The following is a 20,936-nucleotide window of genomic DNA, read 5'->3' on the forward strand; positions in this document are numbered from 1 at the left end:
CTCTCTTTCTCTCTCTCTCTCTCTCGCTCTCTCTCTCTCTCTCTCCCTGTCTCTATCTATCTATCTCTTCTCTCTCGCTCTCTTTCCGTCTATCAGTTTCGTCTTTCAACTCCCTAAAAGGCATAGGCCATCAACAATGCCTCTCGAACGATGTCTGCCCAGTGCATTTGTCTCCAGTTGTGTCCAAGTTTCACCCAGTCTCTCTGCATCAGTTCCCACCTTTCTCGGTCATGTAGCTTTCGGCCTTCTTCTGTTCCTTTGACCCTAGAAAGTCCCTTCTACCTCTCTCCAGTCATACATGTACTTGTCTGCCTCTGTTTTAATGTGTATCCGATCTGTCACCATTTTCACTACAACATTCGAGTGATTAGAAGGCACCCTGATAGGTACTTCTCCTTTTTTTCCCTCTGTTTTTCTGTCCGTATGTCTGACTTTTTCCGTGCCCTGAATAGCCATCATAGAGTCGATGTGTTTCCGGTCCCTTTACTCAAACAAAATATATATCAATTTCTACGCAGTCTGCTCTCTCTGAAAAATCATTCAAACGTCTTAGGACTATATATATTGCGTTCTACATTGACGTCACATACTTGTGTCACGACACGGTGGAATCAGGCGCTTGTCAGATGTTCGTTTGTTTGGTGCGTTTTATTTTGCTTTTGCATATGGAGTTATTGGTATAACCTTAAAATTAAGCTGCTTTTGATGAAAAAGTATCCATTTATCTTGAACGGAAATTGATATATATGCGATTGAAGGTGGGGGTCGCCTGGTACCAGTGGTAAAACTAACGAGAAATGGCTGTCAATCTTTGGTTGTTTCCAAATCTATAGTCTTCTTGGAACGTGAAAATGTATTTTTCCCCTCTATGATCAGTGTTTCCCGGTAAAAATCCATTCAAAAATGAATTGTTTAGAGGTTTAACGCCCCCCCTCCCCCTGCAACCGCCCCATTTCCATTTTTTAAAAAGGATACAAATTACCAAATGGGCAGAAAAATGTCGGTGTTTTTTTTTCGATTTCAATATGTTGACAAGCCCACGATGCGACACAATTATTTATTTCTAGCTGTTTTATTCTTAGAGTTTTCTTTTTTTTTTCTCATCAGCCGCCGCTGCGTTCACTGAAACAACCATGACGTGCAGTGGGTGTGTCTTCAAGGAATGCAGTCCTGCATTTTGCATCAATCGTAACGGGCTGCTTAATGTCAACAAGTCTGAACCGTTCTTCAGCTTCCGACGGAAGAGCAAGTTTACCAAAATGGCTGAGCACTTTGAGTACAATCACATTCCAGCCCAGCTGTCCTCCATTCAGAACTTCCACGTGAACAGCGTCCTTTGCGCGCAGGGACAAACCGTCATTCTGCATCTGGTGCGTAACCTCATGACCCAGTTTGGAATCATTGACCTGAAGGCCAATAAATTTCTGGGGATCTTCGGTAATCAGCGAGTGGAGTTCGTGAACGAAGCTCTCCGCGGTGAGATCTCGCCGGACGGAAGTCAGTGTCTCATCAAACTGCCGACCACGCGTATCGGCGGGAACGGATTTGTCTTCCAGCTGTACAAGCTGAGCACCCGAGAGCTACTCACAGAGGTGAATCTGCACTACAACCACGCTCTGTTCGTGTTTGACCCACGCTTCTGCTCGTCTCGCATCGCCGTGACCAGCTTCGTGGAAAATGAGGACAACAGCCTGAGCCTGGTACGCATGCCCTCGTGGGAGGTGGTCAGCACCAACTCGCGGGTCGACGACTTCAACTCCAGCCTCAACCCCAACCTGAAGGACATCCGGTACTCACGGGACGGACATCTCATCTTCGCTGTCATGATCACAAGCGGATGTCACTGCAAGGAGAAGAAGGCGCGACGCTTCCAGCCCATTGATGTCAGCATCTACGTGTTTGACGGTGACTTAGCACACACTTTGCATTGCGTCCAGTACCATCGGTACGCCTGTGGTCAGCACTCATGCCTAGTCAACTACATGCCTGTGTTTTCTGAATGTGGAAGCCGCATGGCCATTGTCCTCAACGACCTGGAGACGCCCATAGATCACGTTCAAATTTACAAACTGCCCATCAGAGGCAATTTACAGAACCGCTGCCGCATCCGCATCCTTCAGAGTTTCCCTCCTGAGACCATCAAGAAATTGCCCTTGCCGCGCCGTCTCATCAACTACTTGCGCTTCCAGCCGGACTATTTGTGAAGAGTTTTCCCCCATCCCCAAGTTTCCCCACACGCAGTTATCTCCAACAGGAGCTGGCTGGTGTGGATGTTTCCAGCAAACAAGTCGACCTGTCTTGCCATGGATGGCGTTATCATCCTTGTTGCCCCAGAGGGCAATGTGGACTTTTGTGGGAGGGAAACACTTTCTCCTCAGTCCTCGGGCGATGGTGAACAAGAGGTTTTCAAACTGCAGGGGTATTGCTGCAGTCTGAAGTCAAGAAAACAACCAAGTGCCATTTTATTTGTGGGACTTGAAAGCCTCTGCGAGATGTTTTATGCTGGCAAGCAGCTGGAGAAAAAAATTAAGGTGCCCCAATACGTACCTTGGTGGATGTAAACAGCCTGAGGTAGTCAATGGCAAACTGGACTAACTTTTCGAAACCTTTTTGACTAATCTATCGAAAAGAATAGTAGAACGAATTTTTTCTAGGGAGAAATTGTTCCTTTGAGAACAAGATATTAGCTACTGTCTACCTGCTTGTTAATGATGCAATGTTGGTGTCTGTGTTGGTAGCTTGCTGAAATAGTCTTTTTCATGTGACAGTAATCTCTGTTCTAGGATATATATATATATATATATATATATATATATATATATATATATATATATATATATATATATATATATATATATATATCTGGTACCAAGCAGTCAACTTTCGTGGCTACATCACCTCCTCATACTTTTAGATGCTTTCCTAATTGTCAGAGGTCAGCTGATCAACTGTTTTCAAACATGTTTATATAATCTGCTACATCAAACACCAGAAAGTTGACAAAAGATTCGACAGTTATTTCACAATGATGACAATGCACCGTTTGTAAGTTTTTTTAGGCCATCTGACCTGACTGGCCTCACGTGATCAGCTATGTAATTTAAAAGGTGTCATTCTTGAACGAATAGAATTGGGAATGTCCGCCCTGTACCTCCACATTGCCTAACTTTTTTCATACTCTGATCGAGAGCTAGAAGACATGGTGCTGACTTGAATTGATGACCTAGATTTGTACGGGAGTCCTTTTGTGGCCTGTTCTTTCTCGTAGGTCGAGTCATTTTGCTGTTTCATATTTCCCGGCTTCAGCTCACCCGATATTGTAAGCCTCCATTCATGTATCCGATTCCTCACCGAATTGTTCTTCCCTGCTGGCAAACAGGTTCTCCTTGGGAGACACACCTCATGTCTTGACCTGTTTGAGCTGATCTTTCAGTCATCTTTCAACCCGCATGTTTTCCCGCATTGTCACGATCATAACATACTTTCCTAAGTCATTTTTTTCTGGATTTGTAGTTCTTGATTTGGCTAAAACGTCTATTACTTGCTTCGAGTCATCAATGGAGCATGGATTTCTTTCATGTTCTCTAAATCCAACCATTGTAACATTTTTTAAATTTTCACTTTGCTCTAAAATGGCGTTGATTTAGGTGTTCATTGGGTGTTTTAAAAACGTATTCTCAAAACAAGAAAAAATGACTTAGGCTATTCTGCTATGACTGCGACGTCACATCGCTCTTGTTGGACTAATATTCTTCCGTTCTACCGCTGATTTCTCACTGAGATCTTCATGCTTCTTCCCAGAGGGTTGTTCTTTTGGTCAGTTGCTTGTGCTTTCACAAATTTGGTAATGTTCACATCTTCATGATCAATTTTACATCCTGGAGCAGACCTTGATCCTTATCGTCCACTGCCCCCCCCCCTTCTATAGCTGCTCAATCATCATTGACGTTGCAGAAAACTCTGCAAAAATTAGTGGGCGCACAACTATTAATTTTTTCAGTATTTCAACCTAAAGCCTTAGCGCAGTCGGGTCTTCAATCTCTAGACTTGATATTTGATTTCATTCTGGTGGTGTTTGTTTTTTTTATTTTAGGCGTTTAAAACATTGTTTGCTGTGTTATTGGCATCATATTTATTATTTGTGGCTGTAATGTTCTGTTGGACTGTGATTTTTCCCCTTTTGTAAAGGTAAACACGAAACGTGTTGACGAATTAACACCTGTCCCATGCGATGTTACTGTATGCTATTATAATTTCATTCCCTTGTGATAAAGATAATCAGCTGATAGTGGGCACAGAACCTGTTTACATTCTTCCAGCTGTGCAAAGTTGTCAGTTTGATCTTAAGCTGGCATGCAAAGAAGGGACATGAAGTTAATATGCTTTATATATTTGAAGATTTGAATTCGACATCAGTGCCTGGAAGTCTAGTCTTCACCCTTAAAAAAACACTGAACTGGTCGTATTATAGATATACAGTCGAAATTGTCTAAGATGGCCACCCGTTGTCGTGAAGAAAAGTGATTGGTTTAGACAGGTGGACATCTTACACAGTGTCATTATAGTGTTTGAAAAACGCAAGGGGGGACAGGAAGTGGCCGTTTGTACAGGTGGTTGTCTTGGACACGTGTCCGTCAGAGCAGGTTCAACTGTAATTCATTTTTTGTCTGTTCATTGCCTGCCGCTTTCGAAGTTACTTGTGTAGACATGTTGAAGAAAGGTGAAGTTGTTTGTCCACACATCGTTTGTTGTAACCAGAGACACAGCAACGAGGAATAATTTCTCGGAACTGAAAAAATGTTGACTTGTAGCTAGTGCTCACCAACAAACACCTGGTTGCATTCTGTGTTCAGAACTTTCTGTAAGGCCCTGCTGGCTCTCCACTGATATGTGTGCTTTTTGTGTACTAATGTTTACTCGTATTATACAATGATAAATGTGTTAGATTTAGTCACTGTGGGAAACTTTATTGTATAGCGGAGATATGGATTAGGGAGACAAGTTTATCCTTTTAAAAGGGTTTTTACTTTGTGACTGAGTTATAGACTTCCTCAATTCGAAAGAATCAGAATTGGGTCATTCTTTTCCTTCGTTTTTAGGACATTTTTTTTCTTTCTCAACTAAAGACATTCACTTTTTGGTGGAGTAAGTCTTTGCACAGTAAAGCAAATGAAAATACTTCAGTGTTTATCTATGTGCATGCTACATTAATTGGGACTGGGCTTTTATAAACAAAAAAAACAAAAAAAAACAACTAGAAAACTTTTTAAATACCGGCAAGATGAAAATGCTGTTTGGCCATTGTAAAGAATTCCACGTGATTCATAGTCTATTGCCTAGTTAATGGCACAACATTATGATCACTGTGTCTTAATCAAGTTCAAATGCTCCACGTTTGCCTCTTGCCAGAGCAGAATGAAACTGTTTCACTATTCTATGAGATGCTAGATTAGCAACGGATTTTGCACTGACAAGCTGCCTACGGTAAAGTTCAACCATTTACTGAAGATCATTCCTAAAGACTATGTGTGGGGTTCAAAGTTTTCCGGTTTGAGAAATGTCATTTTTGTAATTAATTTCACAGACAGCCATACCAAGCCTTCCTGGTGACTGGTTGTTTTTCGGTCACCCTTGTAAAGCTGCAGCAAACTGTTCTACATCAAACATTCTCACACAAGACGATCTAAGCAATCTACTCGGTCAGGTGCCATGGTGTATAGGCTCATACAGTTCATATGCCACCCTCTTCAGTTATCTCTACATTTTGTGAACACCACAAGTGCAATATAATGACATGAGTGGGCAGTCTGCTATTTTTAACAACAGATCATGAATGTGTATGGTGCTTTTTTAAAAAGAGGAACACATAATTATGTCCAGCAATTTTGTGCCAGTAAGCTGAAATGTATCTAGAGAACTTGTGATTTATTTAGTTATCATGTATGAGGGCCCACCTACGATCACGGGTGGTGAAGAATACTTTTTATTTCGTCCATGGAAAGTATAAGATCCTTGAAGCACATGTTTTTTTAAGGAAATATAGTGGAAAACGTTGTACTGTAATTGTCCATAAATAAACAACTGGTTCCTTGAGATTGGGGTGTTTTTAACACTTCTCGCACGTTTTTGACTGAGCGAAGGAAGGTATCTTAAAATAGCACAAACCTTGGACAAAGTGAGTGAGTTCCATTCTCGTTCAAAGTTAGTTCTGTTTATTTACAGATGATATTGTCATTTTAGAACCTTTGTCCTTCAAGGATGTAAAGCAATGACAGGTGATGTCATGTTTTTTGTTTGTTTTGTTTTTTGTTTTTGTTTGGTATATGAGAGCGTAGTAGTTCTAATGTTGCTTCACATAGCTGACAACTTGAGTTATAAACACGAAATCTACTTTATAACCTTTACTGTATGATATGTGAACACTGGGCAATATTTTCCTTGTGTAATGACAATGCCCTTATGATTCATGGTGGTGACTTTTCCCCACAAGAAGAAGGGCCTGCGACACTGTGTGCTAGTCAGTAGCTGTCCCCGGCTTGAATGTTCATGATGATGAATAATGTATGTATAAATAACTCCCTGTTAACAACGTCCTGCTCCCACAGCCCCTTATTGGAGACTGCTGCCTGATTCCTTCAACTTCTTTTAAATAAGTGTTTTACGGCTCTTGCAATACAATTAGGCCATATACGTGCCGAAGAGTTTAGATGTTACAAGAGTAACAAACAAACAACAACAAAAATGAAAAAGGAGAGAAGGAAGATAGTTGTTTTATTTTTATATAAGAAATAAGGAGCAAACCTCATTAAAACACACGCCAGCCTCCTACCCTTCAACATCAAGAGAGTATACTGACAGAAAATTGTAAGCTTTAGTCGTTCACTCATATAGTTGATAGAACTGATTGTGTGGGTTCTGTACTCCTTTGATCAAAGTGAGATCCTTTAAGAAGTAGGATCTTCGATAAATCTGTGACGCCCTAATAACATCGTCCAGCTTCCATGTCTCGATGAGACTATTGCCTATTCTTTCAAGAGTATATCCCGATGTAAAACATCAAGCGTTCGTAATATTAATATAATGGACGATTTTATTATATATATGGATTTAAAGCCCCCTTCAACACTACCAAGTTTTGGAACAAGCTGGACCTCCAAATTTAACGTTTTTCTTCGATAGGACTGATCCAAGTCGGAGGAGAGCCATGATAGATTGCCAACCAGCCAATCTTCTGAATGCCCCATTATGGAATCGAACCTGGCTCATCTGCAACATAGCCTAGCATGAAAACAACTACTGAGCTTATGGGGTGCCCCCTTCAAGCTATGTTCTCTGTGGGATAGAAAAAAGACTTTTGAACATCATTTCTCTCATGCTCAGGCCCCTTTTGAAATAAAGAAAGATTTAGATACGTGTCTTTGCTAATGTCTGTGAGTGCGGTATAGAGAAAGGAGAAATGACTGAAATAGTGTTTTGTGTACTGCTGTTTTGATGAAACAACCGAAGGGTGTGTTTGATACCTTTGATATTACGAACTTTCACTGGATAGGGTAAGTCAGTATTCTGTAGAGATGCACCTTTAGGATCTTTTTTGTCTGGTCTTTCTCTCAGGTAGATTTTGAACATTTTGATGTACCTCAATCTCACACGAGTCTGTTTGTGGGTCTGAGTAGGCCTATTTTATGGCCGGTGCACTTTGTAGTAGGCTATTACAGATCCAGTGTATAAATAGCATACCTCCATATGTGTGGCATAGTGGTGGAATCAGGTGCTCGCTAAAAGAATGGAATCGAAAGAACCGGTATTTTCATCAAACATTTTGTTTTTGGCTCGCCACCTATCATTTCCCTTTAAAAACACATTTGAGCGTGAATGTTACTGAAAAACTTAGATCAAAGTGGCAATAAATCTAGATTTGCAGTTTCCAAATACACCACAGCTTTGGAAGTCGCCTTACTTATATGGCTATTTTTCGGTCACTTTACATCTGATACCAGGCGAGCCCGGCGTCCTCCAATCGAAAATGTCTCAACTTAGATTCAAGATGGATGGGAGATTCAAGATGGATGGGTATTTTTTCATCGAAAGCAAGAAGAATGAACAGGCTTTGAGATGATACCAATAACTCAATACTCAGTATGTCCCGATATTGACAAGTGACTGATTCCACCACTTCGTGATACATTGGTGTCTCACAGACTTTGGGTATAATGTAATGAATGCAAGATGTTGAATTTGCTTTCTGTAATGACTCGATATCTACTCGGTGGTTCTGCTTACTATGTTGTCTTCCCCTCTGACCTATGTATTCCCCCCCCTCCCTTCCTGCCCCCCCCCCCCCCCAAAAAGGCAACAACAAAACAATATCAACAAATAAACCCTTTTCCTTTCCCAAACCAGCAGCTCTCACCTTCTATCTCTTTTTAACGCCAACTATTTCTCGGACCAGCACCCCCCCCCCTCTCTCTCTTCTCAGCCCAACCCCTCCTTCCGTCCCCTTCTCAACTCACAACTTACACCGATTCCTCTTTAACGCTAACCCTTTCTTAACCAGCACCCCTTTCTCCCACACCTCCAACCCTTCTTCCCTCCAGCCTTCCCGTGGCTAGGCTAAGCTGTGTTCATGCGTGGCTCTTGTGTTGAATGTGCCATGCACTGCTCATGTGGGACGCGCCACACTCACAAATAAACTGTGACAATATCAACGCAGTTCGTCTTCCTGTTATTTCTTTGTTTTCTGGTTTTATTTCAGTCTGTTTTTCTTATTGTTTGTTTGTTTTCTGGTTTTATTTCAATATACAGTGGAGTCCACTCATAACAAGTCCTGAAACAACGAGAAGTCTGTTATAAAGACACTATTCTAAAACCCCGTTTTATCTACTTCTTTATCTTTGTAGATAAAATACTGCTATTGCGCCATCAGATTGTCACGTGAGTTGGTTTTAACGGAATATTGCTGCTGCTGTGCACAGTGTACAGACCAATTACGCTTATTATAAAACCGTGCCAGTTGAGAAAGTTGTTGGTGATCTAGCAAAACAAAGAATGGGATAGCCCACGCGAACCAACAATGAAGGCCGGAGCGAATGAGAGAGGAGAGTGTGGCATGCGCAGACAAGCAGAACGCATCGCGTGATAGGCCAGCCCAGTCTAGATTATCTAGGCATACCGAGCCTCTCACTTCTCTGGTGCGGGATGGAGAGATCACAATGCTGTGATAGATGGAGTGAATGTGTGACGTGCGCAAGCAGACGCAACGCACCACAGGGTGTGATGGGGTGGTGGACAACCAAGGATTTTAGTAAACTCACAGCGGGCGAGTTAGCCTTGAGCCAAAGCCCCTTCTTTCTGATCGCCAACGCCGAGCTGTCAACATTGTTAGAGTTAGAGAAAGAAACCTAATTCGATTTTTGATCAAGTAAGACCTAGAGATCATGTTGAACAGATCATCATCAGGGGAAAAACAAAAAGGAATAAACAGAACACCAAACTCATCATAGATTAGGCCTACTTTACTATTTCCCTTGAATTTATTACTGGATCCCTTGTAACGAGAATCCTGCTATAACGGACATTTCGCACCGGTCTCCTCCCTCTCGTTATAACAGGATTCCACTGTATATGTCTTTCTTATTGTTGGTTTGTTTTTTGTTTTTATTTCAATCTGTGTTATGGGTGGTTTTGTCGGGTTTTCTGAGGTTGTTTCCTCCTCTTTACCTATCCACCATCTATCGGCCTTAGATATCTCTCTTCCTTTTTCTCTTTTTATATTACTCTCTAGCTACATCTCTAATCTTCGGCACGTATGGCCTAGATCTATCTGTTTTGCGAGTGCTGTAATACTCTTACAGAAACTTACAAAACAAAAAACTATAACTTAGATTTGCACACTGAGGACATGAGTTTGATTCCCGAATGAGGGAGTTGGTTTATTGAGTAGGCCTACCTCCATCTGCGTGCTGGACAATTGTATCACTCTCATCTCAGGCTAGCCCTGACATGACCTGAATCGTACCGATGATGACATAAACATTTACACACCATCCCGGGGTGGTGTTACTGGCTGAATGTCTTTAGTCCATTCCCAAAGCGCGGGGGGGGGGGGGGGGGGGGGGGACGACATTAACATCTCGAGTTCTTATGAACAGTAGAATTGTAATAGTAAATGGGCTGATTCATCAATGTCATGCTCATAACTGTGCCTGAACTGCAACAGTAAACTGCTGCTTTTTATTTCCTAATGTTTACTATCGTCATCTTTCCTCTACTTCTTTTGTATGTTTGTCACACTCTTGTGACCCGCTATTTCCGGGGTACGTTGATTGTTGAAGCAGACTTTGTGCTGTTGAAGCTACAGAAGTGAGCAGAGTAAGTCTGATTCCCTGTGTAAGGACTTCTCTGTTGACATCCACCCCTTGGCGCTCATATTACCTTATGCAGTTGCGAGCGCCGTAAAACCTCTACTAAAATTAAAACTAAAAACATTTACAATCATTCACAAAGCATCATCATCATCAAGTGCCAGATACCAGTGTCTGTGGTGTAGCAGTTTGGCGCTTCACTTTTGCACGCAGGAGACCAGAGTTCGATTCCGGAGTGGGGAGAAAACCTTTATTGAGTATCTCAGTTTTTTCTGCTGGGATGTTAATAATAATGAGAGCATTTATTGTATCCCGCCTTTCCTCACAACATGGGCCCAAAGCGCACATAGGAGATTAAAAACGCATTCATACTAACAGTGTTAGTAACACCATAAAAATTCATCGTGTGCGCACTTTTTGACAGCAACATTCTTTCAGACAATAAAAAATGCTCATACAAAGAGGCAAAGGTACTGTCCATTAATTAAAATATTTCTTAAATAGATGTGCTTTGAATCCCCTTTAGAAGGTATCAAGTTTTATTTCGCTTTTCAAATCATGAGGGAGAGTGTTCCAAACTGTTGGCCCACTCTCACCATATTTCTTCAGTGACACACGAGGTGTTGAAATTAGTCTAGAGCCACTGGATCTTATTCTTAGTTCACGTGATGGTGTGTATGGTACAATGAGTTCTTGAATGTATGTGGGGGACTGGTTAGTTTGACCTTTGAAGCATAGTAGGGCTAACTTATTCAATTCTCACTTTCAGTGGAAGCCAATGGAGCTCTTTAAGTAGGGGAGTCACATGATGGCGTTTTGATTGCTTTAATACTAGCCTGGCAGCATTGTTTTGAATGCGTTGGAGCCTTGCAATTTTTTCTTCGGGTAGGTCAGCGAACAGTGAATTGCAATTATAATCAATGTTATTTATATACATCAGGGCCAGAAGTCTACCTTCTAAATTAGAATTACAAAAACTATCAAAGGATCTGAATTGCGTCTATTGGACGGGCGTCTGTGGTGTAGCGGTAAGGCGCTTTGCTGTCGCACGCAAGTGACCTGAGTCCTGTTCCCGAGATTTGGACGAATTCTTATCGAATACATCTGTCTTTCTGCTGGGACGTTGTATCCCTCTCAGCCCGGGTTTGCCTTGACAGGCAGTGTTGGAAACCCGCCTCGTAAATGATATATAAACTGTGTCGATAGGGGCGTAAAAACACCAACATTAAAAAACAACAGACGATCACGGGACCCGAATCGTGTCTCTTGGCCACTGGAATATTTCTTCTCTGGCCAATGTTCAGTTTGAGCATAAAGTGTTCAATTTGCAAAACAAGTTTCGCTGTGTTCAGTATGGCATTAGACTTTGAAATATTTTTATAGACCCTATTTGAAGACATGTCAGCACCACAATAAACCGCTTACACATCGCTACCCTTGAATTACAAAGTTGTATTTGCTGGGAACCTGGTTTTGAGAAACCTGACGTTAAAAATATTTTTAGTTTCACTTCATGACAAGCTTTTTAAAATCGAATTCTTTGAATATCTTGATAACGTATCCGAATAATCTTATGATTTTGATAGAGCAGATAGAACATATTTTGGTTTCTTAGTAACTCAGATCGGCCAAAACTGTCCGAAACACTAGGATATACTATACTAAGGTAGCGACGTTTTTATGGCTTGGGTTTTAAATACAGTGGATTCGGTTTTCGGATCGGCTTTCGGCACTTTTGCCGCTTGATGTCGTTTTCGGCTGACGTAAGACCGAGGAAGCGTAAAAAGTGCTCTAGATTTCTTTGGGCTCGCGGAGTACTCCCTGTTTTGTCTCGTTTCGGGTTTCGTTTTAAAAACCTTTTCGTATCAGATGGTCGAAATGGAAGGTCGAGGGAGAAACTGAAAACCGAATCTACAGTGCTTGAGCCTTTATAAAGATGGTATGTTACTTTTTAAAAGGAATGACACACTAAACAAAGAAGCAGAAACACCCCTTTCCACCACACCTCCAAGTAATGGAATCAAGAAATTTTAGGTGCACTGGCTCTGGGTCTACATTGAAGTTCCTTACTCAGCTACTTTAGGGGGCAGTCCCTGAGATCATTTGTTTGATAACTTACTGGGCTTTGATAATAATAATAATAATAATAATAATAATAATAATAATAATGACTTATTATTACATGTAATAATTGCATTTCATAAAGTGCATATCCACGCTCTACAGCATGCCCTATGCGCTTTACAATCATTATCACCCCAGCAGACCCTAGAACACTCAGAAACATTTTCGACCTTCCGTGAAGTATACGGTGCGAGCTGCGGATTGCATGCACTACAATACTAACAAACTGACAAGATCTTCCGCTGTCTATAGCTGTGGACCCATTCCCACCTCCGTGTAAAGTGCCTATCCCAAGGACACAACGTCGGGACCGCGGCTCGAACCCCCGAACCCGCAGCCTAACGATTACGATTACGAGTCCGGTAGCCTAGCCACTAGACTACCGACACCACGCCACTTGATGATGCCAATGATGATGATGACCAGGGTTCAAGTCTGGAGGCCATCATAGGATGTTCGTGAAGTTCGGTTGGTTGCGTGATCCAATTGAGCCTCAATTTTCTTAACAATTACAATTGAGCCTCACTTTTCTTTCAAAAGCAAAACTTTTTTTTTTTCAGTTTAAATTTTCAGAGTCAAGGTAGGCCTACTGCAATAATCTCCCATTTTCTTAATTTCAATTGGTGTCAAACGTCCCTGTGAAACATATCAAATACTATGGGTGATTTTAAACCCTTTGTCAATTAAAAAAAGAAGATCGTTTAGGAGGCGGACATCGTCCCAGCAGAGAGACGGAGCCACTGGATGTTTCTCCCCACACCGGTATCAAACTCAAGCCTTCAGCTTGCGATGGCGAAGTGCCTTACGCTACACTGCAGCTATGGGTGGGCTTTTCTAATACATGTACAGAATCTCTTTAAAAACATACGTGTATTTTATAACAAATTGCAATTCATGTGACAAATACATGTAGATCTAGTCCTGAACCCTCAAGATCTTCCTCTCAACCCCCATCTTGCAGATGCTTTGGTGCATAATGTACCAACGTCGTAGCCATTCTGGTCGAATGCTTGGAAACATTTGATCGCACAATATAATATAGCTCGGTTGCAATGCCGAATTAGGGAGCTGATCACCATGGTTACCCCCTCCCCCCTTCCAAAGTAAACTGATGACCTTGGTATAACCCCCCCACACACACACACACACACACACATACGCGCGCGCCTCATCCCCTAACTGGGCGTTCTTGAACGTGAATTGTTCTGTGTGTTTTCAAGGCTTTTCGCTTATATTAGCTAACTTATTTCAGGCGCGGCCATATTCAGGCATATTCTGAAGTTCACCTTTTGAACCAGTTTTACTTAAATTTGTTGAAACAACATTTTCAAGGCTGTTAAAAGTAACACAAAAGGGGAACCTTACAAAAATTAAAACAAAATTCTAACCAACAATATCAGGTAGTCCACGATTGGTAACAGTCAGACTATTGTTCATAATGTATATTACGTTTGTGACTGGTGGTATGTTTGAGAGCGAAGGCATAATATTGGTGTGTATATGTGTACAGATGTGTGTGAGAGAGTGTGTGTACAGGTATGCGTGTGTGCATGTCTGCCAGGACCAACTCAGGCTGATAATAATAATAGATACAGCGTCCTAACAGAAAGACCGAGATACACGTACTCGATAAAAGTTACTCCCACGTGGAAACTGAACTCATATTTTCAGCATGCAACGGCAAAGCGCTTGATTGTTACCCACAGAGGCTAGTTTGGGAGAAAAGGGGGGACCCGGAGTAGAGGGACCAGGGGTTGGATTTGGGTTGTGTCTGGCGATAGGATTGAAAAAATAGACAAGGGTGGGGGGAAATGATGAGTGGTTACTTTGCACAATAAACCCTGTTCTGCAATCGCCTTTCGCAGTATACTTCATTGCAGGCACACATACGTATGCAATATCCACATATCCACCTTCAACAGTGTGATAACTCTACATATCGTTATAAAGTTGTTGCAATCAGGGTCAAAGAGGAATAACCAGCAATCTAAAACTAATAGTATAGTGATAATAGTAGTAATACATGAATTAGTTCCCTTACTATTGGCTGAAGGCGCCAATGTCTCCGTTTGTCTGGAAGTGGAAGATGTACAAATTTTGGATGTGTTTTGAGAATACCAGAAAGAAGATTGTCCTATCAGAAATATTCTTGAAACCAAATGAAACAAAGAACAGAGACAGACCAACAAGCAGTATCAGGAATGAGGCAGTCATCCAGGAAAAGCTAGAACTAGAAGTGGCCAGGGAAAGACAAGCGTGGTGACAACTGCTTCTATGCCTTGTGGACATTACGGTACGAGGGAAGAGTTGGTAGGTAATGATTTTGTTTACTTCTTTCACTTTCACAGTAGGCCTACAATGTATTGATACTGTCAAACTAGGAGAAAGGGTGGAGTGAACTATGAACGAATCATGCCGCTTTCCGTAAACTCCCTCCATTTAACGTTAACATTGTTGTCCCTCTCTATGTTCTCCTATTTTTAGTTTTATCTTTCATCCCAGCTCTTTCCAACACTAACTACAATATTTGTGAGAAATTCATTCACTCTTATTCACAAGATTCTACGTAGATGTTTTACAATCGGTTGCCATAAAAGAATGATTGGAGTAGTTACTTATGATAATAGCAGCACTTCTGTTTTGGGAAATAACTATTACAAGGTTAACTTTTTCAGCCAATTCATCGTTTCTTTGTTGGATTTTTCTGGGGGGGGAGGGGGGGGGGCTGGAGTTGGATTTTTTTTCTTCTTCTGGGGAATAGTATGTTTCTGTTTTAATGTTATCTTTAATCTATAATTTCTTGGGGTTTTTTAAATTGCATTTCATGCACTTACAAAGGATAAGGGGCAATTCGTCTTGTAAGAACCTAACGATTACACCATACCGGAGTCGGTGGTGTAGCGGTTTGGCGCTTAGCTTTTGCACGAAGGAGGCCTGAGTTCGAGTCTATTTTTAATCTAGTATCTCGGTCTTTCTGCGGAGATGCTGTTTTACATTATATAAGCTAAGCGAGCAAGCAATTGCGTATAATATTACTACTGTACCTTATGCCGTTCGTCTTAAAATTAAAACGTCTTCTGTGAAATACCTTTTGACAAAATTCGCCTATTTATTTCAGATATTGGCACTGAATATGTTGGCTATGATTAACATTGTCTAAATAGTTTTAAAAGAAAGATGCTTTGCATTTGTTGTCTAAACAGGTTATCAAAATAGTTTTCATTCGACCAAACAATTTAAATAATTCCAAGCAGTTTCCTGTTTATTTTAGTCAAGTTAATTAGAGACAAATTTCAACTGAACAACAGCTTGAATATTCATTTTTCCCTTGAGCCAGACTTGAAATTAATAAGGATACGCGAAATGAAAGCCTGTTGTTATAATCGGCAATCAATACGTTCACACAAGCACACGCACACAAATGCTTTGGACCATGCGACAAATGGAAATTTCGAATTTTCAGAATTTACTGGAGAGATATTAGATTCTTTTAGTCCAGTTACAAATAGTGATATTTTAAATTGTATTGATGGGTCAACCATAAAAACATGTGACCTTGACCCAATGCCTGCTCATGTACTCATAACCTGTATTGATATGTTGTCCTACCTCACATTACACAGGCACAGTATTTAATACTTTCAAACAAGCTATTGTAAAACCTTTATATTGAAAAAACCCGGGCTTGATAAAAATGAATTAAAAAAATATCGACCAGTTTCGAATTTGCAATTCGTCTAAAAAATTCTAGAGAAGACTGTTTTAAGTCGAGTTTTGGCTCACATGAGAAAAAAAATGGTCTTGAGGAAATTTACCAATCTGTCTATAAAACTCATCATAGTACCGAAACTGTGCTTTTAAAAGTAACGTCTGATTTATTGGATTCCGTTGATAGAAAAAACATCTGTCTTTTAACTCTTTTGGATCTCTCCGTAGCTTTTGACACAATTGACCATGCTACATGTATTCTACTCACAAGACTTGAGCGCTCATTTGGATTATCGGGTACTGTGCTTTCCTTTCATGGTTTAAGTAAGTCATATTTACTAGAAAGAGTTCAGTCAGTGCAAATTTAAAATAGTTTTTCAAAGCAGGCCAGGCTCGATTATGGAGTTCCACAGGGGTCCGTTCTTGGACCAGTGCTCTTTACACCATATACACAGCCCTTAGCAAGCATTTTACAAAATCAAGGATTGAATTATCATTTTTATGCCGATGATTCCCAAATGTATGTTAATGACACCATTCAAGATCTGCCAAACATGATTTCTATCACTAAACAATGTTTTATGAAATTAAAAAGTGGATGACAGTAAACAAATTAAAACTAAACGAAGAAAAGACAGACATCATTCTTATAAAAAATCCACGATTAAATAAAGATCTGGAAAGTGTCAACTTTGATTTATATGGGCATATGACATCTAGTTAAGAAGTTGTCAAGAATCTCGGTGTATATACTGACCACCACTTATCATTGGGTTCGTTTGTAGGATCTCTGTCCAAATCCCTTTATTTTCAACTGAGAAGGATAGGCCTAGTTCGGAAGTACTTAAAAGAAGAGACCAAAAAAAACACTGGTAACATCTCTTATCCTATATCTAGATTAGACTATTGTAACTCACTCCTAGCAGGTCTGAACAAAAAATATTTGAATCGTTTACAAGTAATTCAAAACAATGCCGCTAGACTGATAATAACTTAGATTTTAAAAAACGAGACCATGTCACTCCATTATTAAAAGAACTGTATTGGTTCCCTGTAAAAGAAAGAATTATATTTAAAATCTGCGTCATGTGTTTCAAATGTGTAAATAAAACTGCTCCTTTTTATCTACAAGAACTTATCAGTATATATTTATAAACCAGGGAGAAATCTAAGATCATCAAACGATAACACCCTACTTGTGACACCAGTAAAATTATACAAATCATAATATGGTGAGAAATCTTTCTCATATCTTGGTTCATTTATGTGAAACATATTACCCATGAAACTAAGACAAATAAAAGCACTTGATAGCTTCAAAAGACATCTTAAACATTTTCTGTTCCTACAGGCCTATCCTTCATAAGCTTTTAACGTTATTTTTCATAATACATATTATAGATGTTCTGTTCCTATGTCTGGATGAAAATAGTTTGTGCGTGTGTGTATTTGTGTGAATATATATGTGTGTGTGTGTGTGTTTGTGTGTGTGTGTGTGTATGTGTGTGTGTGTGTGTGTGTGTGAGTGTGTGTGTGTGTGCATTAATATAATACATATTGCATTAGAAGAAAGGAAGTAGGCCTAGTAAGAAAGGTTTTTGAAAAATGGGTATTCCAATGTAAAAGCATTGAGCTACTTTTTAGGAAATGCGCTATATAAATGTTATAAATATATTATTATTATTATATTAATAATTATGTTTTCTTTTCGACTGCACTGCTATAAAGTGGGTCTGCGTTGTAAGTACGCTAATTTTGGCTTGCAGCTAGCGAGGCAGAAAAACACCCTTCGTCACGGGAAGAACTACCTTTCAATATTATTACAATGTTACAACTTTGAAAAAAAATTATATGAAAAGCTAACATGAATTATGACTTTTCTTTGGCGCTGGGCAACGATTCTCGTTTGGCTCTCAACTTGCTGAAGGAGTAGCCTAATCGATTTTGTGACTATCACCATACAATCACACTTATCTTCGAATTCGATTTCACGAATTCTACGTGTGTCTATTGAGTGCAGTGAAATAAAAAGGATGGGTGTGTGTGTGTGTGTGTGTGTGTGTGTGTGTGTGTGTGTGTGTGTGTGTGTGTGTGTGTGTGTGTGTGTGTGTGTGTGTATACGGTACTATTTTAAAGGAAGTTTTAAGACGGAGGGAAAATGGGAAGGGTGCTAAAAATTATAATAGATCAAGTCAATATTACTTCTATAGCTCATGTCCACCAAGACTAAAACAATAATAGGCCTACTACAAAAAAACACGATCACTCTACTGTTGTAATAACGATGATTTCTCTCCCCTTCCGCTCTCCCCTCCCACTCTATCTCCTTCACTCCTTCCTTATCTTTTTTCTCTCTCTCTCTCTCTCTCTCTCTCTCTCTCTCTCTCTCTCTCTCTCTCTGGGTGTCTGTCTGTCTCACTGCCTTTCTCTCTTTTCGTAGAGAAGTTGGCAATGTGTTCTGAGACTGAGAGGAGGGGATATGGTGAGGAAAAGCGTATCCTCCGAGTTTTTTATATATATTTTTTTTAGGTTGGAGTTTTGTTTATTCATCTGGTTATTATTTCTTTAAAGTTTTAATTTAATTCATACATTATAATTTTAATTTGTTTTAATCTAACTTTACGGGGGGAGCAGAGGAGGCGGGGATTATAGTATTTGAGGTTATGGCTATCACCGTACTGACAGAAGTCGTTTATATATTCCATTTCATAGATGCTCTGTCGAGTGTCTATTGAGTGCATTAAGGTGGATGGGTCAGATATGAGTGTAAAAGACGATTTCAGTTCACGTGCGTATTTTCATGGCCAAGGTCACCTCCCCCATCTTACTTCTTTCTTTACTCCCGATTCTATCTATCTACTATCTATCTATCTATGTGTGTGTGTGTGTGTGTGTGTGTGTGTGTATGTGTGCATCTGTGTGTCACCACCCTCTCCCTTATCTGTGGCGGCTCAGAACTACAGACAGTCACAAGGGGCCGAAAGGACATTTAGAAATAAAAGTCACACATAGAAGAAATATTAAAATGACATTCAAGTGCGTGATCAGAACTCACCTACACACAAATATAAATAAATACCCTCAGCCCCCTCTGAAAACTAACAATAACAACAACAACAAAGCATCAGTAACCAAAACATAAAACAAAACAACGACGTATTATCAATAAATAAATACGCATCAATCAACTAACAAACTGTCAGTTCTTAATGAGTATTTTGTAGATGTGAATGACACTTTCACCAGTGCTTGCCAAACTGGGCGACATAGATCTAACCCACACGTGGGTCATTTGGTAATTTTGGAATTATTTTATGCCATGCTTGGAAATACAAAGGACTTGTCTGTCGGAGAATTTTTGTCACTTAAAGGCGACAAAAGTTAACGGTGGCTGTAACAAAAAGTTAACAAACACATAAGCAAGAACAGAGCCATTGAGCAAGACTGTCTGTCATGCTTCTAAAACAGCAACACGCTAGACCGAGATCCTTTGCACTCGAGAATTCTGGGTAAAAATTGAACGACGCGGGCCGGACACGCCATTTCTGACAGACGCCATCTTGTTGTATGCTGACATTTTGCTTGTTCTCTCTGACATTTTGGTGTTTGACGGCTAGTTGCGCTGTGACAGTTGATAGAAAGTTTACACAAGTGTTGCTTTGAATTACAGTTTACACCAGTGTTGTTTTGCTGCGTTTTCCTGTCGTTTACAAGCTTCAGTCGAGTCAAAGAGTCCGGTGTCTTCACTGACCGAGGTTCTACTACACTGGTAGGTAAAATTTCTACACTAATTCGTATCTAGATATTATCTGAGGTGGTTTTTTACGAGGTCATGTTCCATTATGTCTTTCTTCATACAAGTAAAACTCTGCTATTTGATATTATATATTCAACAGTTATTTCTGTCTATTTTCTCTCATTTTATTCGACTGTGAACACAGTTCTCTGTTATACGCCCTGATCTTTCTCTGGGCCACACAGGCTGCCAAGCCTCCTTTCCTGTCTCTCTTTTTTTTTCAATCGAACCCCCCCCCCTCTCTCTCTCCCTCTCTCTCACACACACACACACACACACACACACACACACTATTCTCTTTCTTTGTCTCTCAGCTCTCTTTCTCTCTCTTTCTTACCATGTCTCTCTCTCTCTCTCTCGCTCTCTCTCTCTCTGGATTTGATGCTTATGAATGACATTAAGGGCCTACACTAAATAATTTACATGTAGATTTAGAAATTTTCCTCTTTTATTGTGTTAAGATCAGGCACATATAACTTAAGTTCTGTCAAATTTACTAAGGCCTTTAACAAAGAAATGTTCAATTGTCTAGGACAGTGATTACAGTAACAGCTTTCTACATGATACACTCTACTGCACTATCAATAAATGTACCACTACTCCTTCAGGCAAAGTATACTAACTAGATATTGCTTCTACTTTTTGTTTCCGACACATGATTTGTGCCACCTATGTCTTGTATCCATCCCTGAATTATACTTCTAATCTATGAGACTGACATATATATATATGCATGATACAGAATGGTTGCCTTTGACATTGATTCTAATAACCAGTAATACCCAGACAAAGACATTGACACCCATACCTGGTAAGAAAATACTTCCTACACCGATACATTTAATGAGCAACAAATTTCCAGCGACACTGACATCGGTAATATATCGACATTGACATACATAACCAGAAATAAATTACCAAAGATAAAGTAAAGTTGTCCCCGCATC

At 40.1% G+C, this 20,936-nt stretch overlaps 1 protein-coding gene across 1 annotated transcript in view; it reads left to right on the forward strand.

Moving 5' to 3' along the window:
- LOC106012762 overlaps window positions 1-3,924 on the forward strand; it is a gene marked incomplete in the record, with an annotated part of 152,249 nt that extends 148,325 nt beyond the window's left edge. Inside the window, 1 exon segment of the mRNA XM_035971713.1 lies at window positions 1,108-3,924. Within this exon segment, the coding sequence (XP_035827606.1) occupies window positions 1,108-2,204 (1,097 nt within the window).
- Between the last annotated feature and the right edge of the window lie 17,012 nt (window positions 3,925-20,936).

Source organism: Aplysia californica, unplaced genomic scaffold, assembly GCF_000002075.1.
Source record: "Aplysia californica isolate F4 #8 unplaced genomic scaffold, AplCal3.0 scaffold00488, whole genome shotgun sequence".
NCBI classification, from domain to species: Eukaryota; Metazoa; Mollusca; class Gastropoda; order Aplysiida; family Aplysiidae; genus Aplysia; species Aplysia californica.